We start from the raw sequence: 20,931 nt of genomic DNA on the forward strand, positions 1-20,931 counted from the left end.
ACAGAAGAAGCGGCAAAACGAAGGTTGAATACTTGAATGTGATATAACTTATAAGTTACAAAGGCAGTGCCCCTCTAAGTTTCTTCGTGGGGACCAAACTTTCAGCTAAACAACAACATCCTACTATGTGACTCCTATATCTTTTAGTTGTGTACTGTCTTTTTATGAACTGGACCTTCTTATCGTTTATAACAACAACAATAAAAGAAGATTTCTCCTATCGTTGAAAGTTTCTTTAATGTATAACCCTTACTTTCTTAACCTGTTTTATGTAGCACCTCTACATATCTCGTAAGAGAGCACTTCCAAACAAAAAAAAACTTCTTTGAAATTTCTACCAATACTTTATTAACTTGTTTTGTAGTAGCTTAGATAATCATATTATAGCCACTTCCAAACAAAAAAACGTCTTTGAAATTATCCATCTTACCAAAATGTTAAGCGCCGCGAGTAGTGACATTTCTTATGTACCACATATGTAAATCAATATTGGCTCGTTGATAATGACAGATTGTTGTTAGAAAGGGTTAGACAAAATGAATCTTAAGAAAAAAAATCCAGTTCTTAATGGAATTTGGTATGTTTGGTTTGGCTTGATTGCACTGAAATTGGTATCAGATCAGTTTTTCCCTTTGTTCCACAAGACTTTGTAAGTGCAACGGTGGTGGTGATGTATTAATGGTTAAAGAAAATCGGCTCAGTTATGACTTTGAGTTACATTCGTTCGTTGATCAGTTTCGGTTTAAGAGATACTATATGTACAAACTATAGTATCTTCTAACAATAAAAATGACTCACATTATGATTACCAGATAATATATACATCAGCTCTATCCAGACAAGAAAGTCACATTATTGGTTTTCCGGTGCACATACCAAGTCCAGAAAGCACAATTAAGTGCAAAAAACAAAACTTCTGTCGTTGCAGAAGAAAGAAAACTTACAAAAACTTCAGCTTCTTTAAAATAAAAAGCTAAAGTGAGATATAACAGGATTATTCAGTAATTCACACCTAATGGTGAGTTCATAGCAGAAACAGCAAGGGAAGCTCTCTTAACGAATCTTCCTTTCATTCTAGGTCTTTTCTCTGCATTCAGTTTACGTACTTCGTACCTTATCTTCTTCGAAAACAATCTCGTCCTCCTCTTCTCCCTGTACCTCGAGACTCTAGCTTCTCTTCCTCCATCCCCAAACCCACTCGAGGGTAAACATACACCAACGTGATGCTTCTGCTGACTTTCTCTAACATTTCCCCCCTTAAAACACACACAAATTCAACTTTAGTTTGTTAGGATTCACTTGGACCTAAGTTAATATATAAATATAGCTATCAGCGAAACTCACTTTAGATTAATAAAGAATGAGTTTATATAACATACCATGGAAACAAATGGCCAACTGCTGATGTCTATGTCACGTTCTGGGGGCTCTCCTGATGTCCACGGTGGACCTTGGCCTCCCCAAGTTGATATCACCGAGTCATAGTTTAATCTCAGCATCAGAACATTCTTTTGCTCTTCCTCCTTCACCTTTACACATTCACCACTACCTTCAATATTCTTTATTACCTCTTCTTCGTATGTGTTGTGTGACTCGTAATCAAAGCTCAGCTCAAACGGCGCCGTTGCATCTCGGTCATCATCGCATATTCCAATGTTCATATCTTTTGTTTCCTCCTCTTTTTCTATTTTAAACATTTCTTTATTAGATAATCCTAGTTCCTCCATGGCATAAGACTCTGTGTCTAGCCCGCGACCGAGGAGAGTCTCCACGTCAGCAGCGTACTCTTCGAGCTCCATGTCGGTCGGGAAAAAACCATTTAAACAACTCTCGGCGTTGTCTTCGTCCTCCTGATCATCCATCATTACACCACTTCTCATAATAGGAAACTCGATCTTGGCCTCCACGACATCGTTTAAGATTTGCTCGGCCACCGTTGGATCAAGAACCGGCACTTGACAGATCAGCTGTTCTTCGAGCTCACAGCTCTCCGTCTGGTCCTCAACACTAATCTCGGGGACCAAATCATGAAATATCGACAAATTATTCTTCTTACCAGAGCCACGTGGAGTACGAGGTTTACGAGTGAACCCGTGATGCCACGTTGCAGCCTCATGCGGAGGAGAAGAAGGTGAGTGGTTGTGGTTGTGGTTGCTATGCTTTGAGGCAGACTTCAAAAGAACTCTCTCGTGCCGGCGAGCGAGAAGATTCGCTGAGTGGACCAAAGTGTCGCAAGATTGGCATAGGAAAGCATCGTCGGCGGCGCAGTACCACCGTGCCCGCCTCTTCACGCAGCTGTCGCAGGCCCTCGCCGTCTTAGCACCAACAGCACTCGCCAAACTTTTCATCTTTTCACAAGATCGAAAAAACAGCATCAACAGCGAGAGCGCACGAGGGGTTTGATTGGGAGCTCAGCTTCAGTAGTTGAATATTTTCTTAAATGATTACTCTCTACAAAAAAAAGTTATACTCCCGCATGAAGTGCGCTCTCCTTTGTCAGTTGATTTTTAAGTAATGAAAATTTTTATGTACTTTTTTTGGGTGTTTATGTCTTCAAATGGGACCCATCTGAAGGCCTTATCTAGATTTTGATTGGTTGAGTTCTGAATATGATCCTTGTAATAGTGTTTTCATTGGTCAGATTCTTTATCCAATGGATTTCTTGTGTGGTCCTACTTGTTGCCTTATTTTTCTTCTTCTCTATTCTCTATTCCTTGTGCAACCCTGAATGCATTTTTTGGAATAAAATCTTCTTGAATGCGTAGTTCCTTTGTATTCTAAAAAATGTTCACCAGTTACAATGTAAAAATTGAAAGGTATTCCATTTTATTGTATGACATTCCATATCATTCCCAAAAAAATTTAACTTTCATTTGTGAAAAGTCATTCCAAATTAAAGACGTGGAATGCTGATTCCTTTCTTTAAATTCCATAAATAATAATTTCTACCATTCCATATATTCCTTTATATGTAGATTTTTGTGGTTTTTTGTTATTTATTTCTTTTTGTGTATATGTCTTCCTTATTTCTGCCGGGTTGTTTATATATTCAAACAAAAAATGAAAAATTAAAGTAAGGAACACTTAGAAAAGACTAATATGAAAATTAGACACTTCTTTGGAACACTTGCAAATTATAACTTTTTCATTAGGAAGAAAACAAAAAAAAATATTTTCTATCTAACAAAAACTAATAACCATGTTTGGTTAGTAAAAACTAAAAGGGTTAATTTGTGAACTAGCCATATATTGCATGTAAATTAAGTAACTAGCTTTGATTTTGACATAATCTAATATCTAACATTTATACCATAAACTACCCGATTTTATCCTTTATTTTTGCAGGTACCAGGTAAAAAGGTGGAAAAGAATAACGTGGCCAGTAGAAAAAAGAGTGAGCCACGTATATTTTTATTGACCACATACATATCCACGGAGTTCTATTCTATATAAAATAGTATAAAATTATAACTTTATCTACAACCCTTAAATAAAAACATATCTCAAATCCAATCCTTAGAAAACTTATTTCAATCCCACCCAACCTCTATACTAAACTCTAAACTCTAATTAGTAAATCCTAAACCCAAATCTAAACCATAAAACCAAATATAAACCATAACTCCAAATATAAGCACAAAATCTAAATAGAATTGAACAAAAAAATAACATAGTACATATTTGTGAAATTATAAAATTATATGGAAGAAGTTATTACTGGCCTCAACCATACTCCTTCACTTTCTAAATACTAAACTTTAAACTCTAATCATTCAACCCTTACCCAAATATAAATCCTAAACCCCTAAATACTAACCCAATCCTAATCACACCTCAACCCTAAATCCTAAACCCTAAATCCTAAACCCTAAACTCTAATCACTAAACTTAACCCAAATATGAACCCTAAACCCAAATATCAAAATTTAAACCTTAACCAATGTTAACCCCAAAATTCATAAACTAAACATAAATTTTAAAAAGCCAGTAAGATGCATTACCATTCCACATGAGGCATATAGAATAGAAATGGTAAAAATGTAGTTACAATCTAAAGATCATCTTAACATATTTTTCAAATGCTGATATGGTCATGCCTTCATGAAAGGTGATAATGCTTGTCCCAATGCCAAATCCAATCGTACATAAACTAAACCCTAGCAACTATCACTAAACCCTACATAAAAATGTAAACCCTAATCTAATGTCAACTCCAATCTTCCATAAACTAAACTCTAACCACTAATCACTAAACCTTATATGGAAATATAAACCCTAATCCAATGTCAACCCCAATCTTTCATAAACTAAACCCACAAGTAACATGTATGTCCATTCTACATGAGCCTATAGAATAGAAAATGTGAGAAACAATATAGCACAATACATATATATTGTTCAAATTTTGAAGTGTCTATGATTGTAGGGATAGAGGTAATGCTTAAACCAAATTCAGATTGTTGTGGCGAAAGAAACGAAGACTAACGGCATTAGAGAAAAGAGGTGGAAGAGATAACATCAGGGGCGGATCCATTAAGGGCACAGGGGGGTCAGCTGACCCCACTAAAATATACATAAAATGGTTTTTGTATAGTAAACAATAGAAAATTGTCAGCTTTAGTGGTGTTGTTTGCTGTTTTGACACCAGTGAACTCAGGTTCAATTCTCCAGTTGACCCCTTTATAAATATTTTTTTCCCTATTTCTGTAAAAATTACGGCCCATAGAGCAATGTTTGAGTAGACTTACAGCCCACACAACATTTGAAATACGTATTATATTTATATATTAACGAAAACAATACATTTTCTGTAGAATAAAAATTACTTTTATATCTTTGTTATAATATTAATATATTATGACCCCGGTAAAAGTAGTTTCTGGATCCGCCACTGGATAACATCATATATGTATCATTCCCATTCAACGTCACATTGTATTCTGTTTTTTTTATGTCATAATAAATTTTATTCCATTTACGTTCAATATATTATTTCTCTTTACAAAATCATATACAGACTAATATAAACCATATATAAACACCAATACAAAATTCATATCAATAGAACATGAAACAACAACAAACAAGATTGAACCCTCTCTTTAAAGCATCAAATAAAATATAACTTACTATATAGTACATTATATATTAATAAACATGGCAAATAAGAGAAGAGTCAAATTTGAAAGAAAAACAATATGTTCCATTTCATAAAATAGTATAAAAGTACTATTACCTTTCCAATTCATCTATGACAAACCTGAAAAACAAAATGAAAATGAAGACACACATTAGTCTACAAGTTGGAAGGAAATGAAAGCATATGAGATATGCTACTAGTATATGAATTACTTTATGCTTAAGTTAAATGTTTAGTTATGTTAATTCCAAATAGCCTATGCGAGTAAAGAAGTAACATGTGCAATTAGAATTGAACCACATGATATAATATATAATTTATAGATATGGAGTGGAACATATGGTCTGATGGAATGGAAAGCGAATAGTATATTAGTTATGATATGATTTTTCAGAAATAGCAGAGGAATGGAATGGCACATAACCAGTCTCTAAAACTAAAATTTTCCATTTCAAATAGCACATGTTCCATAAGATATTCCATTTCACACATAACTAAACTTGTTTTATCGCAAAAGGGACTTTTCATTCCAAAATCACAATCTCCCCTTTGCAGTGAAAACATTTCAACCCTAAATCAATTTGTTTACCCCAGCTTACCAGATCATGGATGCAACAGAAACAATAAGTTAGATTTATCAACTTAGAATACATTAGGTCTAAATCTATTTCAAATAGGAGAGCTGACATAGAAATAATAGAATCTATGGCATAAAACAGAGAACTTACAATATTGCAACAGAACTCACCGTAATCGCCGATATAAAGGAGATCTGAGAAGAATCAACTTGGTGAAGTTGGAGAGGAAGAGTCTGTTACTAACCACTGCTACAACTTTAATACCGTTCGATGTCGGATGATGGCACAAATGGAGAAAGTAAAAGCAGACGGAGGCGACGTTGTGGAGAGAAATATGTGAAGTCGAGTAAACCACGATTTATTTTTGTGTGATTAATAATTAATATTTTTAATTGTTTTTGCTTGTAGGTTTTGCCGGTAAGATAAAAGGACAAAATGGTAATATTATATAAAAGCCACACCATGTATAGGTGTATTAGGGAAAATGGTCATGTAGCTAATTAGTGTTTTTTTCATAGCTATACAGCCCAATTCCCCAAACTAAAAACTGATTTTACAGAGTTAATTTACAAATCTTTATATGTTGTTTCTTGCAAAACATATAAAATGGAGTTGTTAACATAGAAGTATGCTTTTGGAAATATGTGTAGTATTTTTATGACTCTTTGGGTATAACATCTTCCCAAACAATTTACACTGAATTAGCCACGATCATGGCTACCAATTTTCTGTGACCAAGTATTTTAGATACGATTTACTCATTACTTAGAGTACCTGCAACGGAAGTACACGACGGGTTCATAGGTTAGGAAGAATAGAATAATAATTGTTTGGTTAACATAAGTAAGGATTGATACGTTAATAAGGATTTTTAGGACTTGATCTTTAGGGTACGTGGCATTTTCTGAATGGATGGAAGGGTTTACGGTTTGGTAATGAGAAAAATATTGGTTATTATCGACCGAAGCAGAGAAAAAAAATTTGTCCCGACGAAGAAAAGCGATTCCTCTCTCAACGAAACGAAGGCGATTCCCGCGACGAAAGACGGCGATTTGTCTCCGTCGGCTGAACAAGGTAAATCGCACCCTTCTTTTGTAGATCAATCGATATAGATAAGTTTGCATCTTGAATTGATCTCGTTTGAAATTAGGGTTCAAACACAATTTGGGGATTTATTGCGTTTGTACTTATTATCGGTTTGAAAACGATACTGCTTTCATCGATTTGGGTTCTTCTCGTTTGAAATTAGGGTTTCAAAAGGATTTGGGGCTTTTTGCGTTTGTACTTATCGGTTTGAAAACGATATTGCTATCATGGTAGACGAATATCTCCAACTTGGTGAAAGCACGGCACTTTCGTGTTTACACCATTTCACTGAAGGAATAATACTGTTATTTGGAGATGAGTATCTACGAAGACCCACACCAGAGGATCTTCAACGACTCCTCGATACTGGAGAGAAGCGTGGATTTCCCGGAATGGTAGGAAGCATTGACTGTATGCATTGGGAGTGGAAGAATTAATTGCCCAATCGCTTGGAAAGGGCAATACACACGTGGATCAGGAAAACCAACAATTGTCTTAGATGCTGTGGCTTCACAAGATATTTGGATATTGCACACATTTTTTGGTCCTCCAGGTACCTTAAAAGATATTAATGTCCTCGATCGGTCTCCTGTTTTTGATGATATTTTCCAAGGCCGAGCTCTCAGGTTAGAGTACGTGGTCAACGGACACATGTATAAGTTGGTGTACTACCTCACAGGCGGTATATATCCCAAATGGTCAATATTTATCCAATCTATCTCGCACCTTCAAGGTCCTAAAGCAGAGTTATTTGCTAGAATTCAAGAAGCAACCCGAAAAGATGTGGAACGGACGTTTGGAGTATTACAAGCTCGATTTGCGATTGTAAAAAACCCGGCTCTTTCAACGGACAAAGAAAAGATAGGGAAGATTATGAGAGCATGTATCATACTACATAATATGATAGTCGAAAATGAACGAGATGGATATATTCTGTTCGATATATCTGAATTTGAAGAAGGAAACGTCACTAAAAGTTCACGGGTGGATACCGACAGACCTACAAATATCCCTAATATTTTCGGCATTCGGGATGATGTTCGCGATAAGCGTTTACATCAACGTTTGAAAAATGATTTAGTTAAAAATATTTGGAACAAATTTGATGATTGTTGATTAATAAATGTTGTATCTTTATCTTTAATAATGCAATAAATAAAAATTTTAATTTCACTTTTTTTTAAATATTATTTTTTTATTCCTAAAAACTTTAAATTGGAGAACACTATTGAACTAACAATTCGGATTAGAATCCTTAACTATTCAAGAAAAAAAATAGTTAATTAATTTTAAGGATTTTATTTGTAATCTCACCGTTGCGGGTGCTCTTAGCCACAAAAGAAGAAATTCAAAATAGATTAAAAAAAATCTTGGCCAGTCGATAAAAATGTTATTATTTACAAATATACAGCAATTTAAGTGTTCGTACTAGACGAATATGGCTACTAGACTACTAGTGGCCTTGAATATCGCAAGACAGCCACGAAGCGTCAATTGGCAAATTATTCTACATATTTACAAATGACCACATATAATTCGTGGCTTTATGTGACGAACCTATCACATATAGATGCGTAAGTTAACGTAAGTAATACTCAAGTTGGTTTCAAAAAAAAAAAGTAATACTCAAGTTGAATAGGAGTCTTGAAATAGGTAAATATCATTTCAAAATGAAAGTTGAGATTTTACATAATGTGTTTGACATGATATAAAAGCACCTCCGGCTCCAATGAGAGGTTCTACCCATTAGAATTCTAAGGTTTAAGTTCGGGCAAATCTCCAAAATAGCACAATTCTAAATTTATATCACAAAAATAGCACTCAAAAACTAAAATGACCAAAATAGCATTTTATTCTTTGAAAAATTTAAATTTTTTTATTTTTTAAAATTTGAAATCTTATCCCCAAAACCTCACTTTTCAACTCTAAACCCTAAAACCTAAACTCTAAACCCTAAACCCTAAATTCTAAACCCTAAACCCCACCCCTTGAATGCTATTTTTGTGACTTTTGGCCTTAAGTGCTAGTTTGGAAACAAAAACTTTAATGCTATTTTGGTCTTTTTCTCTTTTAGTTCCGCTGTCTCATCGTTATTTCTTGAATGGATCATTTACAGAGATGTTTAAAGCCCAATAAGCTACCCGAAGGCCCAATCATACCTTCCCTTAGTTTTTATTATTGAACTAGTATTAATTTTCTTACTCTCTTGTGTTGTGTCTAGGCCTAGTTGTGTCCTTTATTCTTGGTAAAAATCAAACGCAGGAAATAGATAATTTTCTCTCGCTCGCAACCCATCTTCTCTCCTCCTTCGTCTCTCGCTCGCACCTCGGAATCTGAAAGCAGCTCGACGCCTGGATCGGTAAGATTCCCTCCCTATTATGCATCATAAAGATCTCATCTTTACGCCTCCATTTCCGATTGGCCGTAGCTTTCGTTCCAGGCAGGATCTGTGATGTTTATCGGATTGATTTCAAGATCCAAAAGCCTCTCCCTTTACCTGATTCCATCGCTATTGATAAATTCACACTAGTCTCGATAAAGTAGCTTACTTTACCTTTTAAAGTAACCATTTTTAATTCTTCTTTCAGGAGGATGGCCATGGTGGATGAACCTTTATATCCCATCGCTGTGCTCATTGACGAGCTTAAGAACGACGATATACAGCTTCGTTTGAACTCCATCCGTCGCCTATCTACAATCGCTCGTGCCCTTGGAGAGGAGCGCACGAGGAAAGAGTTAATCCCCTTCCTGAGTGAGAACAGTGATGATGACGACGAGGTTCTCCTTGCAATGGCTGGGGAGCTCGGAGTTTTCATTCCTTTTGTTGGAGGGGTTGAGCATGCGCATGTGCTTCTCCCTCCTCTTGAATCTCTCTGCACCGTTGAAGAGACCTGTGTGAGAGAGAAAGCTGTGGACTCGCTTTGCAAGATCGGATCTGAGATGAGGGAGAGTGATCTTGTGGACTCCTTTGTCCCTCTTGTGAAGGTTAGATAGTGATAGTGAGAGAGAATCTATATGTACCAAGTGGTCAAGGCTAATTTGTTTTTTTCTTTATATTGTAGAGACTTGCAGCTGGTGAATGGTTTGCAGCTAGAGTTTCCGCATGTGGTTTGTTTCATGTTGCGTACCAAGGCTGTACTGATGTGTTGAAGACAGAGTTGCGGTCTATTTATAACCAGTTGTGCCAAGATGATATGCCTATGGTGCGGAGAGCTGCTGCAACTAACCTGGGGAAATTTGCTACTACTTTGGAGTCCAGCTATTTGAACGCTGAGATCATGACTATGTTCGATGATCTTACTAAAGATGGTACTTAATGCTTGAAATATGTCACGTCTCACTATATGTGTCCATCATTTAAAACTAGTTTGCATGGTAAATAAATCACATTTGAAACTAAGAAGCAAGGTTTGATGAAGAAACCTGTTAGAGCAGATACATATCTCTTTAGAAATGTTTGTTTCTTATACATTATTTTTTATATTGGTTTAAATTTGAAACTTCATTTCAGAACAAGATTCTGTCAGACTATTGGCTGTGGAAGGCTGTGCAGCTCTTGGAAAGTTACTGGAACCTCAGGATTGTGTTGCACGCGTTTTACCTGTTATTGTTAATTTCTCTCAGGTGAAATTGAGCTTTGGTTTTACTTTTATTGCATTGATAGCTTTCATCAGTAAACGTTTGCAGTCCTGATATAAGTGGATGCTATATGGTTTGTTTTATGAGAGCAGGATAAATCTTGGAGGGTGCGCTACATGGTTGCTAATCAGCTATATGAACTTTGTGAGGCAGTTGGTCCTGATTGCACCAAGTATGTGCCTTCTGACATTTCTTGTTTTATTGTTCTGGCTTTTCTTTCTCGTAAAACAATGTTGCGACCATCAAGCTAAGAGCGTTTATTGGAAGCCCTGGACGGTATCTTATTATTTCGACACGAAAACTTTTTTGTGGTTCTAGGACGGATTTGGTTCCAGCGTATGTAAGACTGCTACAGGACAATGAGGCTGAAGTGCGAATAGCAGCAGCGGGGAAAGTGACTAAGTTCTGTCAGCTTTTGAATCCAGAGCTTTCTATTCAGCACATCCTTCCTTGCGTGAAGGTACGTACACTCACTCGGCTCTTACTTTTTCTTAATTCCATATATAACAGGCATGGGTTGATGGCATTTCCTTTTTATTGTCTTGCAGGATTTATCATCCGATTCTTCTCAACATGTCCGCTCTGCTCTAGCGTCAGTAATAATGGGAATGGCTCCTATCCTTGGAAAGGTATATGAACTGGAGATAGCCAACACCTCTGCATCTTGTAAATATAAGTTACACACCAATTGGTGTTGCATCAATGATAATTTAACAGAGTAAAATCTTCAATACAGGACTCAACCATTGAGCATCTGCTACCAATTTTTCTCTCCCTTTTGAAAGATGAATTTCCTGATGTACGCCTCAACATCATAAGCAAGCTAGACCAAGTCAACCAGGTTTGCTCCATATCCCTCTTCCAAAGTCTTATATACTTCTTTTTTAACTGATAACTGAAGTTATCTTTGTACGGCAGGTTATTGGGATTGATCTGCTGTCACAATCCTTGTTACCGGCGATTGTAGAGCTTGCCGAGGATCGGCACTGGAGAGTTCGTCTTGCTATTATTGAGTACGTTCCTCTGTTGGCCAGCCAGCTAGGTATAGGGTTTTTCGATGACAAGCTCGGAGCCCTTTGCATGCAATGGTTACAAGACAAGGTTTATCTTAATCCCTGATATTGGATCTTTAATGGTAGCATAATATCTCTCATCTACTTGTGATTCTGGATATTAACGTTGTTCTCGTCTCCTCCTTCAGGTCTACTCTATCCGTGAAGCTGGAGCAAACAACCTAAAGCGTCTTGCAGAGGAGTTTGGTTCTGAATGGGCAATGCAGCACCTAGTTCCCCAGGTTGTATTCTTTGGGCAGTTCCTACTAGAACCTTTCATATCTATGGCTCTGATCTCGATCCTTGGGTCTTTTTTTTTTGCTAAAGCTGCATATATAGAGCTCCGTATTAACCTTTTTTGCTTTCATGTAAACAGGTATTGGAGATGGTCAACAATCCGCACTACCTACACAGGATGATGGCTCTACGTGCAATATCACTCATGGCTCCTGTAATGGGATCAGAAATCACATGTTCTAAGTTTCTTCCCGTCGTGGTTGAGGCATCAAAAGACAGGTGAGATAGATAGAGATGACTTTCGCAAGCTCCTTCAGAGAAAAGTTTTTTTTCTAACGTGTTGTTGCACATATCTAACCGCTGCAGAGTTCCAAACATCAAGTTCAATGTTGCAAAACTTCTGCAATCCCTCATCCCCATAGTCGACCAATCAGTAAGAATGAGATTAAACATTACTCCAATGTTAAATGCTGAACTGTAATGTTATTTGCTGTGTTTTGTAGGTGGTGGACAAAACAATACGTCAGTGTTTGGTGGACCTGAGCGAGGACCCTGATGTTGATGTTCGTTATTTTGCAAACCAAGCGCTTCAGTCCATTAATGGTGCCGCAGTGGCGTAATCCTGATTCTTTTCAAGCGTATTACTGATAGATAATCTTTCATCTGGAATAACTTTTCGTTTATAAAGTTTCTTGTATTTGTTTTCTTTTTCTGCTATTGCATTGGTATGTTTTGTGTAAAACGCTATTTTGGCTGCTGGTTATGAACTGCATTTGATATATGTTAGGAAAATTGTATTTCCTTTGTTACATCTTCTTGTGTTCAAATCCTTGTTTCCAATATGTTCATCTTAGTTTACTCAACTGCAAATACCACCCTATCGAGAATCCGACTTTGGATTGTGTTGCTGCTTAATTCTTAGAAATTTGGATGATTCATATGTTACTAAAATCAATTAATCATCGCTCCCGATATCCATAACTACTGTATGTAGCACTAGCACATCTGTGAAGTGATTATGTCCTTGAACAGTCAGTTTTAACTAAAGTTGTTTAGGGATAGATTGATAAGAGTCAAAGCTTGTGGCTGTTTGGTCTTCCGGCTAGTTCTGTTTCTTTCTTTCGCTTGTCCAAGCTTTGTTCCTCTTCAATTAATTTGTGTTTAAAAAAAGGCAAAATCAGTAGGTTATATTTGATAAATTTTGATCAAACTAACGTCCACAACTTCTATTCATGACGAAGGAATCATCTACTTGCATGATATTCTACAGTTATGTCTCTTCTTTTCCAAGAGACATGGCCTGATCAAGCAGTCGTCAACACTTCACGGGCTCTCGCGCTGCGATGTTGGAGACGACGGTGGAGCCTCTCAGTGAAGAAATCAACATCCCATCTCTGAATCAACAAAGGTTCTTCAGCAAAACATATGTATATTGATGTCACTACGCTCTCCACTACAACCATTCCAAGACCGACCTGAAAACCACAAGGGATGCTGATTTTCTTCACTGAGCATGTTGTAGTGGAACTAAAACTACTACAGAGAACTATGTTACATATGATAGATTCATAGGTGGTCTAAGCAACGACCCTAAATCTTTTTTCAGTGCAATGCACACACTTGACACTTGTAGTGATCAAACTCATAGAAAAGAGACGGGATCTTTGTCATTTTTGCAACTGACCCATGATTTAAGACAAGATCTAACTCGGAAAAGCAAAGACTTTATGCAATGAAGTGTTGTACAAAGCAAAACCAGGAAAGGGATTCTCAAATCCTAACTGATTTGCTTTATTTATGTTTATAGTTTACAACTGTAAATGGTTCTTTGCTTCGTATATTACGTACTATTATAAATTTCCTTATTTGGGTTTATTTCTCATGGAATTTCTATTTTTTCTGCTCGTTTGTGTAATTTTTCCTTGTATTCCATCTTCGAATAATAGACAAAAATTAGAATTAATTCTTTGGAATTGATTTTTGGTTAACTGTTAAAAGTATACTTTTTGCTTAAGTGAGGTAAATTTTACGTGTAGCATGCGACTGTGAAAGTAAAAGAGTGTTTTTTTATGAACAAAGGAGAAAGTAAAAGGTGGACATGACATAACTTTATTTTGTGCACCGGTTGACATCACAAAATTGGAAATGGTAATGATTGACCCGAATGGCTGCCACTTCATTCCTTGCAATGGCATCATGGCTTCGCCATCGCCACCTTGCCATGTTCCTCTCTTTTTCTAGTTATATAAATAAAATTATTTATTTCAAAAAAGATTATACATGTACATGAGGGAATCACTAATCATAATATACAGTAATAATTTTCTTGACTTTTTGAACAAATAATTTGTTTAACTTCATCTCCTAAACATAATGATTTCTTTCCTTTTTCCAATTATTTGTTAGTGTAAAGGCCCAGCCCATTATGAATGAAGAAGCTCATCTTCATCAACGATCATCTCCTATGCTGGTTTTGTCGTCTTGTAGAGCAGAGGAGCTTGGTACGGCTTCACCACAGCTGCGTCTTATCCACAACTCCGTTGCTCCTCTCCTAACGTCTAGTATTGGCTAGCTAATACCTTTTCCTTTACAGCTGTTAGCCTTTGTATCTAGATCCTTCTTGAGTCCTTTATATTGGCTCATGTCTTCTCCTTTGTAGAGAAATGAGAGTAAAGTATTATTCAGAAAACCCTAAAGCTTGATAACATTCACATGGTATCAGAGCCATCTAAACCTTAACAGGTATGGCAGATCCGGTGAATCCTTATCCGTTTCCGAGCAAAGTTCATGTTCTGAGTTGTGTTACTCTCAAGCTCACAGACAGCAACTACTTACTCTGGAAAACTCAGTTTGAATCTCTCTTGTCAAGTCAGAAGCTTTTGGGGTTCGTTAATGGTGCGGTCGAGTCTCCTGCTGCAACTAGAGTGGTGCGTCGTGGTACGGAAGATGTGGAAGAAAACAATCCGTTGTTTGAAGCATGGTTCTGCATAGATCAGTTGATCAGATCGTGGTTGTTTGGTACGTTGTCAGAAGAAGTGCTGGGTTCGGTTCATACTCTGTCTACATCCCGTGAGGTATGGATCTCGTTGGCTGATAACTTCAACAAAAGTTCTGTTTCCCGTGAGTTCTCTCTGCGTCGTAGTCTTCAACTTCTAACGAAGAAAGACAAGACCTTGGCGGTATACAGTAGAGAGTTTAAGACTACGTGTGATGCGCTCAGTGCGATTGGGAAACCTATTGATGAGTCTATGAAAATCTTTGGGTTTCTCAACGGACTTGGGCGTGAGTTCGACCCTATTACCACAGTGATTCAAAGCTCTCTCACGAAGTTTCCGGCGCCGACGTTTAACGATGTGGTTTCTGAAGTCCAAGGATTTGACTTGAAGCTCCAGTCTTATGCTGATACCACCACGGTCAATCCTCACATGGCGTTTGCATCTCAGCATACAAGTCCAGGGTATAATCCGAACTACAGAGGAAGAGGAAGGTCTGGTCAGTACAGAGGAAGAGGTGGTTTCACCAGCCGTGGTCGTGGATTTTCTCAACACCAGTCTACTGGGAACAACAGCCAGAATGAACGTCCTACGTGTCAGATCTGTGGACGAGTTGGACACACAGCCCTCAAGTGCTACAATAGATTTGATAATAACTATCAATCTCAAGCTGCCTTCAACTCGCTTCGTGTTGCAGAGGAAAAAGACTGGTATCCAGACTCAGGCGCGACTGCTCATATCACCTCATCCTCTACTAACCTCCAAGGAGTGCATCCTTATGAAGGAACTGATGCGGTTATGGTTGGAGACGGAGCTTATCTCCCCATAACACACGTTGGTTCTGCCACCATCTCTTCTGCATCAGGTAATATCTCACTCAATGAAGTACTGGTTTGTCCTGATATCAAGAAATCTTTGCTCTCAGTATCTAAATTGTGTGAGGACTACCCTTGTGGAGTATTTTTTGATGCTAATTATGTATATCTGATTGATCTCCTTAAGAAGAAAGTGGTGGCAAAGGGAACTCGAAATAAGGGGTTATACATGTTGAAGGATGAAGGGTTTGCGGCTTACTTCTCAGATCGTCAGGTTGCAGCATCTGAAGACCTTTGGCACCTGCGACTTGGGCATGCTAACTTCAACATTCTTCAACAACTCAAACTCAGCAAGGAAATCAACATTAATAAGAGCAGAACAAGCCTCGTGTGTCAGCCTTGCCAGATGGGGAAAAGTAGTAGATTACAGTTTTTTTCAGTCTCAGTCCCATGTGTCTCAGCCTTTGGAGAGGATTCATTGTGACTTATGGGGTCCCTCTCCTGTTGTGTCTAGTCAAGGATTTCGGTATTATGCAGTACTAGTTGATGATTGTACTCGTTTTTCTTGGCTGTATCCCCTTCGTAATAAATCAGACTTCTTTCCAGTATTTGTTGCGTTTAAGAAACTAGTTGAGACACAATTTGACAAGCAAATAAAGGTCTTTCAATCAGACGGGGGAGGTGAGTTTGTCAATAACCAGATGAAGCAACTACTACAAGAAAATGGCATTGTACATCGTATCTCTTGTCCTCATACCCCTGAGCAGAATGGTCTGGCTGAAAGACGTCACCGTCACTTTACTGAGTTGGGTCTCTCCATGATGTTTCAGAGTCATTTACCATTAGGCTTGTGGGTTGAAGCCTTTGCGACTGCAAGTTATATCAGTAACGTACTGCCTACATCAACCTTGGATAACAAGAGTCCGTTTGAGATGCTGTTTGAGAAGAAACCAAACTATCGATCTTTAAGAGCTTTTGGGTCTGCCTGTTATCCATGTCTCCGAGCTCTCCAAGATCACAAGTTTGATCCAAAGTCACTTCAATGCGTGTTTGTTGGTTATAGTAGTCTACACAAGGGATATCGATGTCTCTACCCTCCTACTGGGAAGGTGTATATCACAAGACATGCGATTTTTGATGAAGAGTTGTATCCATTTAAAGAGCAATACAAACATCTGGTGCCAAGATATGACACCTCACTAATGAAGGCTTGGCAACTTGCCACAAGGCCAGAGCTTGTGGTGAAGGAAGCTCCTTTAATGTCTCAGGTCTTTCCTGCGCCAGCAGCTCCTGCAGTACAAGCTCCGGTAAATGCCCCTCTTGACAATATAATCAATGAAGAACAAGTGATGGGAAACGTGCCTGTGCAAGCAGTGAATGTGCATCCGATGCAAACAAGAGGTAAAGCAGGTGTGCATAAACCGAATGCTCGGTATGCTCTCCTTGCGCCCAAGTACTCTGTTGCTCTTCCGAAGAACATTGCAGATGCTATGAAACATCCAGGGTGGAATGATGCTGTGTCTGAAGAGATGAGGATTATTCATATGCTTAATACTTGGTCGCTTGTTCCACCTACAGAGGACATGAACATATTGAGTAGTAGATGGGTGCACACAGTGAAGTTAAATCCTGATGGTAGTGTAAAGAAACTGAGGTCTAGACTGGTCGCAAAAGGATGTGCACAAGAAGAGGGTTTGGATTACCTAGAGACATTCAGTCCGGTGGTGCGCACTGCAACTATAAGGCTGATGCTGAATATTGCTATCACCAAAGGCTGGACAATAAAACAATTGGATGTCTCTAGTGCATTTCTTCATGGAGAACTGCAAGAACCGGTTTATATGAAGCAACCAGCAGGGTTTGTAGATCCTGAGAAACCAGACTTTGTGTGTAAAATCACCAAAGCGCTATATGGTCTCAAGCAGGCACCAAGAGCTTGGTTTGATACCTTCAGCAACTATCTGCTTGACTTCGGTTTTGTGTGCAGCACATCTGATCCATCTCTGTTTACTTACAATCTACATGATCGGTTCATGGTGCTTCTATTGTATGTTGATGATATTCTTCTCACGGGTAGTGAAGAGAGTCTTCTTGAAGAGTTGGTAACTTCACTATCTCACAGATTCTCTATGAAAGATATGGGACGCCCTTCATATTTCTTGGGTATAGAGATGGAGACGCATTCAGAGGGTCTGTATTTGCATCAGCAAGCTTATGTAAAAGAGATACTTCATGTGGCATCAATGACAGACTGTAATCCAATGCCTACTCCTCTGCCACAACGTATTGAAGCTCCGGATACGAGTCTCTTTCCTGAACCAACCTACTTTAGGAGTCTCGCCGGTAAGCTTCAATACCTGACTATCACCAGGCCGGATATACAGTTTGCTGTGAATCTTGTGTGTCAGAGGATGCATGCACCTACGGTGACTGATTTTGCGTTGTTAAAGAGAATACTTAGATACTTGAAAGGAACACTGTGATATGGTCTGCACATCAAGAAGAATGACAATATGACTCTTATGGCATATTGTGACAGTGACTGGGGAGGTTGTCAGGAGACAAAGAGATCCACTACAGGCTTCTGTACACTGCTGGGGTCGAATTTGGTGTCTTGGTCAGCAAAAAGGCAGGATTCGGTGTCTCGGTCATCAACGGAGGCTGAATATAGAGCCTTAGCAGAGACAGCTCAGGAAGTGACTTGGTTAGCTCAACTGTTGCGTGATCTAAACATCTCGCAAGATTCAGCCACTTTGATGCTTTGTGATAATCTATCGGCGGTTTATCTCACCACAAATCCAGCTCTGCATAAGAAATCGAAGCACTTTGATCGAAACTGGCACTATATAAGAGAACAAGTTGCACTGGGCTTGATTGAAACGCAACATATTCCAGCGGAACTTCAGATAGCAGATATATTCACCAAAGCGTTGCCACGAAAAGCTTTTATACATTTGAGAAGCAAACTTGGCGTCGAAGAAACTCCCACGCAAAGTTTGAGGGAGGATGTTAGTGTAAAGGCCCAGCCCATTATGAATGAGGAAGCTCATCTTCATCAACAGTCATCTCCTATGCTGGTTTTGTCGTCTTGTAGAGCAGAGGAGCTTGGTACGGCTTCACCACAGCTGCGTCTTATCCACAACTCCGTTGCTCCTCTCCTAACGTCTAGTATTGGCTAGCTAATACCTTTTCCTTTACAGCTGTTAGCCTTTGTATCTAGATCCTTCTTGAATCCTTTATATTGGCTCATGTCTTCTCCTTTGTAGAGAAATGAGAGTAAAGTATTATTCAGAAAACCCTAAAGCTTGATAACATTCACATTGTTATCCTATAAAGTTATATACTACTGCTAAGATCGAGCGGATGAAGATTGCAGTTCGCATATGTTTTTAGACAAAAACTAGATACTGTATTGACTAGCAACTAACACGTGAGCAGCTAGTGTAAATATTATTCTGGAATAACTACATATCATCAATACGTAATCAAATCCATACCGATATCAATTTGGTCGTTGCTTCGTCGTGATTCGGAACTATAATAAAATTATTCAACGAGAGAAATAAATAATTAGAAAAGGTGGCAATTAGAGATTTTTCAGAACTGTAGAAGATTAATTTGTAAATTAGCAAAAAAAAAAACAAGGTTCCGAGTTGGTGGGGTACGGCAAGCAGAAGCATCATCTGAACTGGAATCCCCTATATATTAATTGAGAAGCATTTGAAAAATTAGAACCTTAATTTTGTATTAATTAAAAAAACCCCAAATCCTAGGTGGCACTCTAAATGCCTTCTAAATTCTATTTCAAAGAATTCTAGAACATCTAATATAAAGTATAGTTTAATCTAATGGTGTCACATTATTTTATAATTATATAACACTAGAGAACATTATATTAACCTAAAATATAGGAAGTGTGTATTCTTTCCTTAAATAAAAGCTACGGAATTACCTAATATGATTTACATATATATGGCAATTAATTATTATGAATAATGGCAATTAATTATTATGAATAATGAAGATTTGATAACAATTTTTGCATCATTCTTTATTTTTGTTTAAAGTTATATTATTAAAAAAAAATTAAACAATCACATTAACCATATAATAAAAAAATTAGATTTTTTCTTATATGTTATATTTTTAATTTTTTAAAATGACTTTAAATTACAAAAATGAGGAAACCTTATATGTTATATATATATATTTTTTTTAAATGACTTTAAAATACAAAAATGAGGACACCTTATATGTTATATTTTTCTTATATGTTAGAATTTTCTTATATGTTATATTTTGATTTTTTTTAAAAAGACTTTAAATTACAAAAATGTAAGTTTACCTTAAATAAACGACTAAAAACATTAAAATGACATGTATCAATTCGATGGTTGATTTGAAAGCTTTCAAAACCATATGCAAGATAAAATTCAAAATAATTTAACTGTGGAAACAATACTGTTAACTTTTTTCAAAAATGTGTTCGATGAAAAAAATAAGGTTTTTATGTCATAATTTGTTTAATGTTCAGTAGAGAACATTATATTAACCTAAAATATAAGAAGTGTGTATTCTTTCCTTAAATAAAAGTTACCGAATAACCTAATATGATTTACATATATATGACAATTGATGATTTTGAATAATAAAGATTTGATAACAATTTTTGCATCCTTCTTCATTTTTGTTTAATTTTATATTTTTTTTAAAAAATAAACAATCACATTAACCATATAATTAAAAAATTAGATGTTTTCTTATATGTTATATTTTGAATTTTTTTAAATGATTTTAAATTACAAAAATGAAGAAACCTTATATGTTATATATTTCTTTAAAACGACTTTAAAATACAAAATGAGGACACCTTATATGTTATATTTTTCTTATATGTTATATTTTTCTTATATGTTATATTTTGAATTTTTTAAAACGACTTTAAATTACAAAAAAAGTAAGTTTTTCTTAAGTATACCACTAAAAACATTGAAATGACATGTATCAGTTTGCTGGTTGATTTGAAAGTTTTCAAAACCATATGTAAGATAAAAGTGAAAATAATTCAAATATGAAAACAATACTGTTCACTTTTTCAAAAATGTGTTCGAGGGGAAAAATAAGGTTTTTATGTCATAATTTGTTTAATGTCCACTAGAGAACATTATATTAACCTAAAATATAAGATGTGTGTATTCTTTCCCTAAATAAATGCTACTAAATTACCTAATATTATTTACATATATATGGCAATTAATGATTATGAATAATAAAGATTTGATAACAATTTTTGCATCCTTCTTCATTTTGTTTAATTTTATATTATTAAAAAAAATAAACAATCACATTAACCATATAATAAAAAAATTAGATTTTTTCTTATATGTTATA

At 36.7% G+C, this 20,931-nt stretch overlaps 2 protein-coding genes across 2 annotated transcripts; one reads left to right on the top strand and one right to left on the bottom strand.

Moving 5' to 3' along the window:
* Nucleotides 1-784: 784 nt before the first annotated feature.
* LOC106415404 (zinc finger protein CONSTANS-LIKE 16-like) lies at nucleotides 785-2,517 on the bottom strand. Its single transcript, XM_013856102.3, has 2 exons — nucleotides 1,380-2,517; nucleotides 785-1,256 (listed from the first exon to the last, which is right to left on the bottom strand). The coding sequence occupies exons 1-2, from the start codon at nucleotides 2,373-2,375 to the stop codon at nucleotides 999-1,001; spliced, it is 1,254 nt and encodes a 417-aa protein (XP_013711556.2). The 5' UTR covers nucleotides 2,376-2,517; the 3' UTR covers nucleotides 785-998.
* A 6,436-nt stretch (nucleotides 2,518-8,953) lies between these two features.
* LOC106415574 (serine/threonine-protein phosphatase 2A 65 kDa regulatory subunit A alpha isoform) lies at nucleotides 8,954-12,541 on the top strand. The gene is made up of 13 exons (XM_013856328.3): nucleotides 8,954-9,163; nucleotides 9,393-9,789; nucleotides 9,867-10,113; nucleotides 10,316-10,428; nucleotides 10,536-10,615; nucleotides 10,762-10,903; nucleotides 10,992-11,072; nucleotides 11,180-11,284; nucleotides 11,362-11,544; nucleotides 11,645-11,737; nucleotides 11,872-12,011; nucleotides 12,099-12,165; nucleotides 12,236-12,541. The coding sequence occupies exons 2-13, from the start codon at nucleotides 9,397-9,399 to the stop codon at nucleotides 12,350-12,352; spliced, it is 1,761 nt and encodes a 586-aa protein (XP_013711782.1). The 5' UTR covers nucleotides 8,954-9,163; nucleotides 9,393-9,396; the 3' UTR covers nucleotides 12,353-12,541.
* The last annotated feature ends 8,390 nt before the right edge of the window (nucleotides 12,542-20,931 follow it).

The sequence above is a fragment of the Brassica napus genome, chromosome A7 (genome assembly GCF_020379485.1).
Source record: "Brassica napus cultivar Da-Ae chromosome A7, Da-Ae, whole genome shotgun sequence".
In the NCBI taxonomy this organism is placed as follows: domain Eukaryota; kingdom Viridiplantae; phylum Streptophyta; class Magnoliopsida; order Brassicales; family Brassicaceae; genus Brassica; species Brassica napus.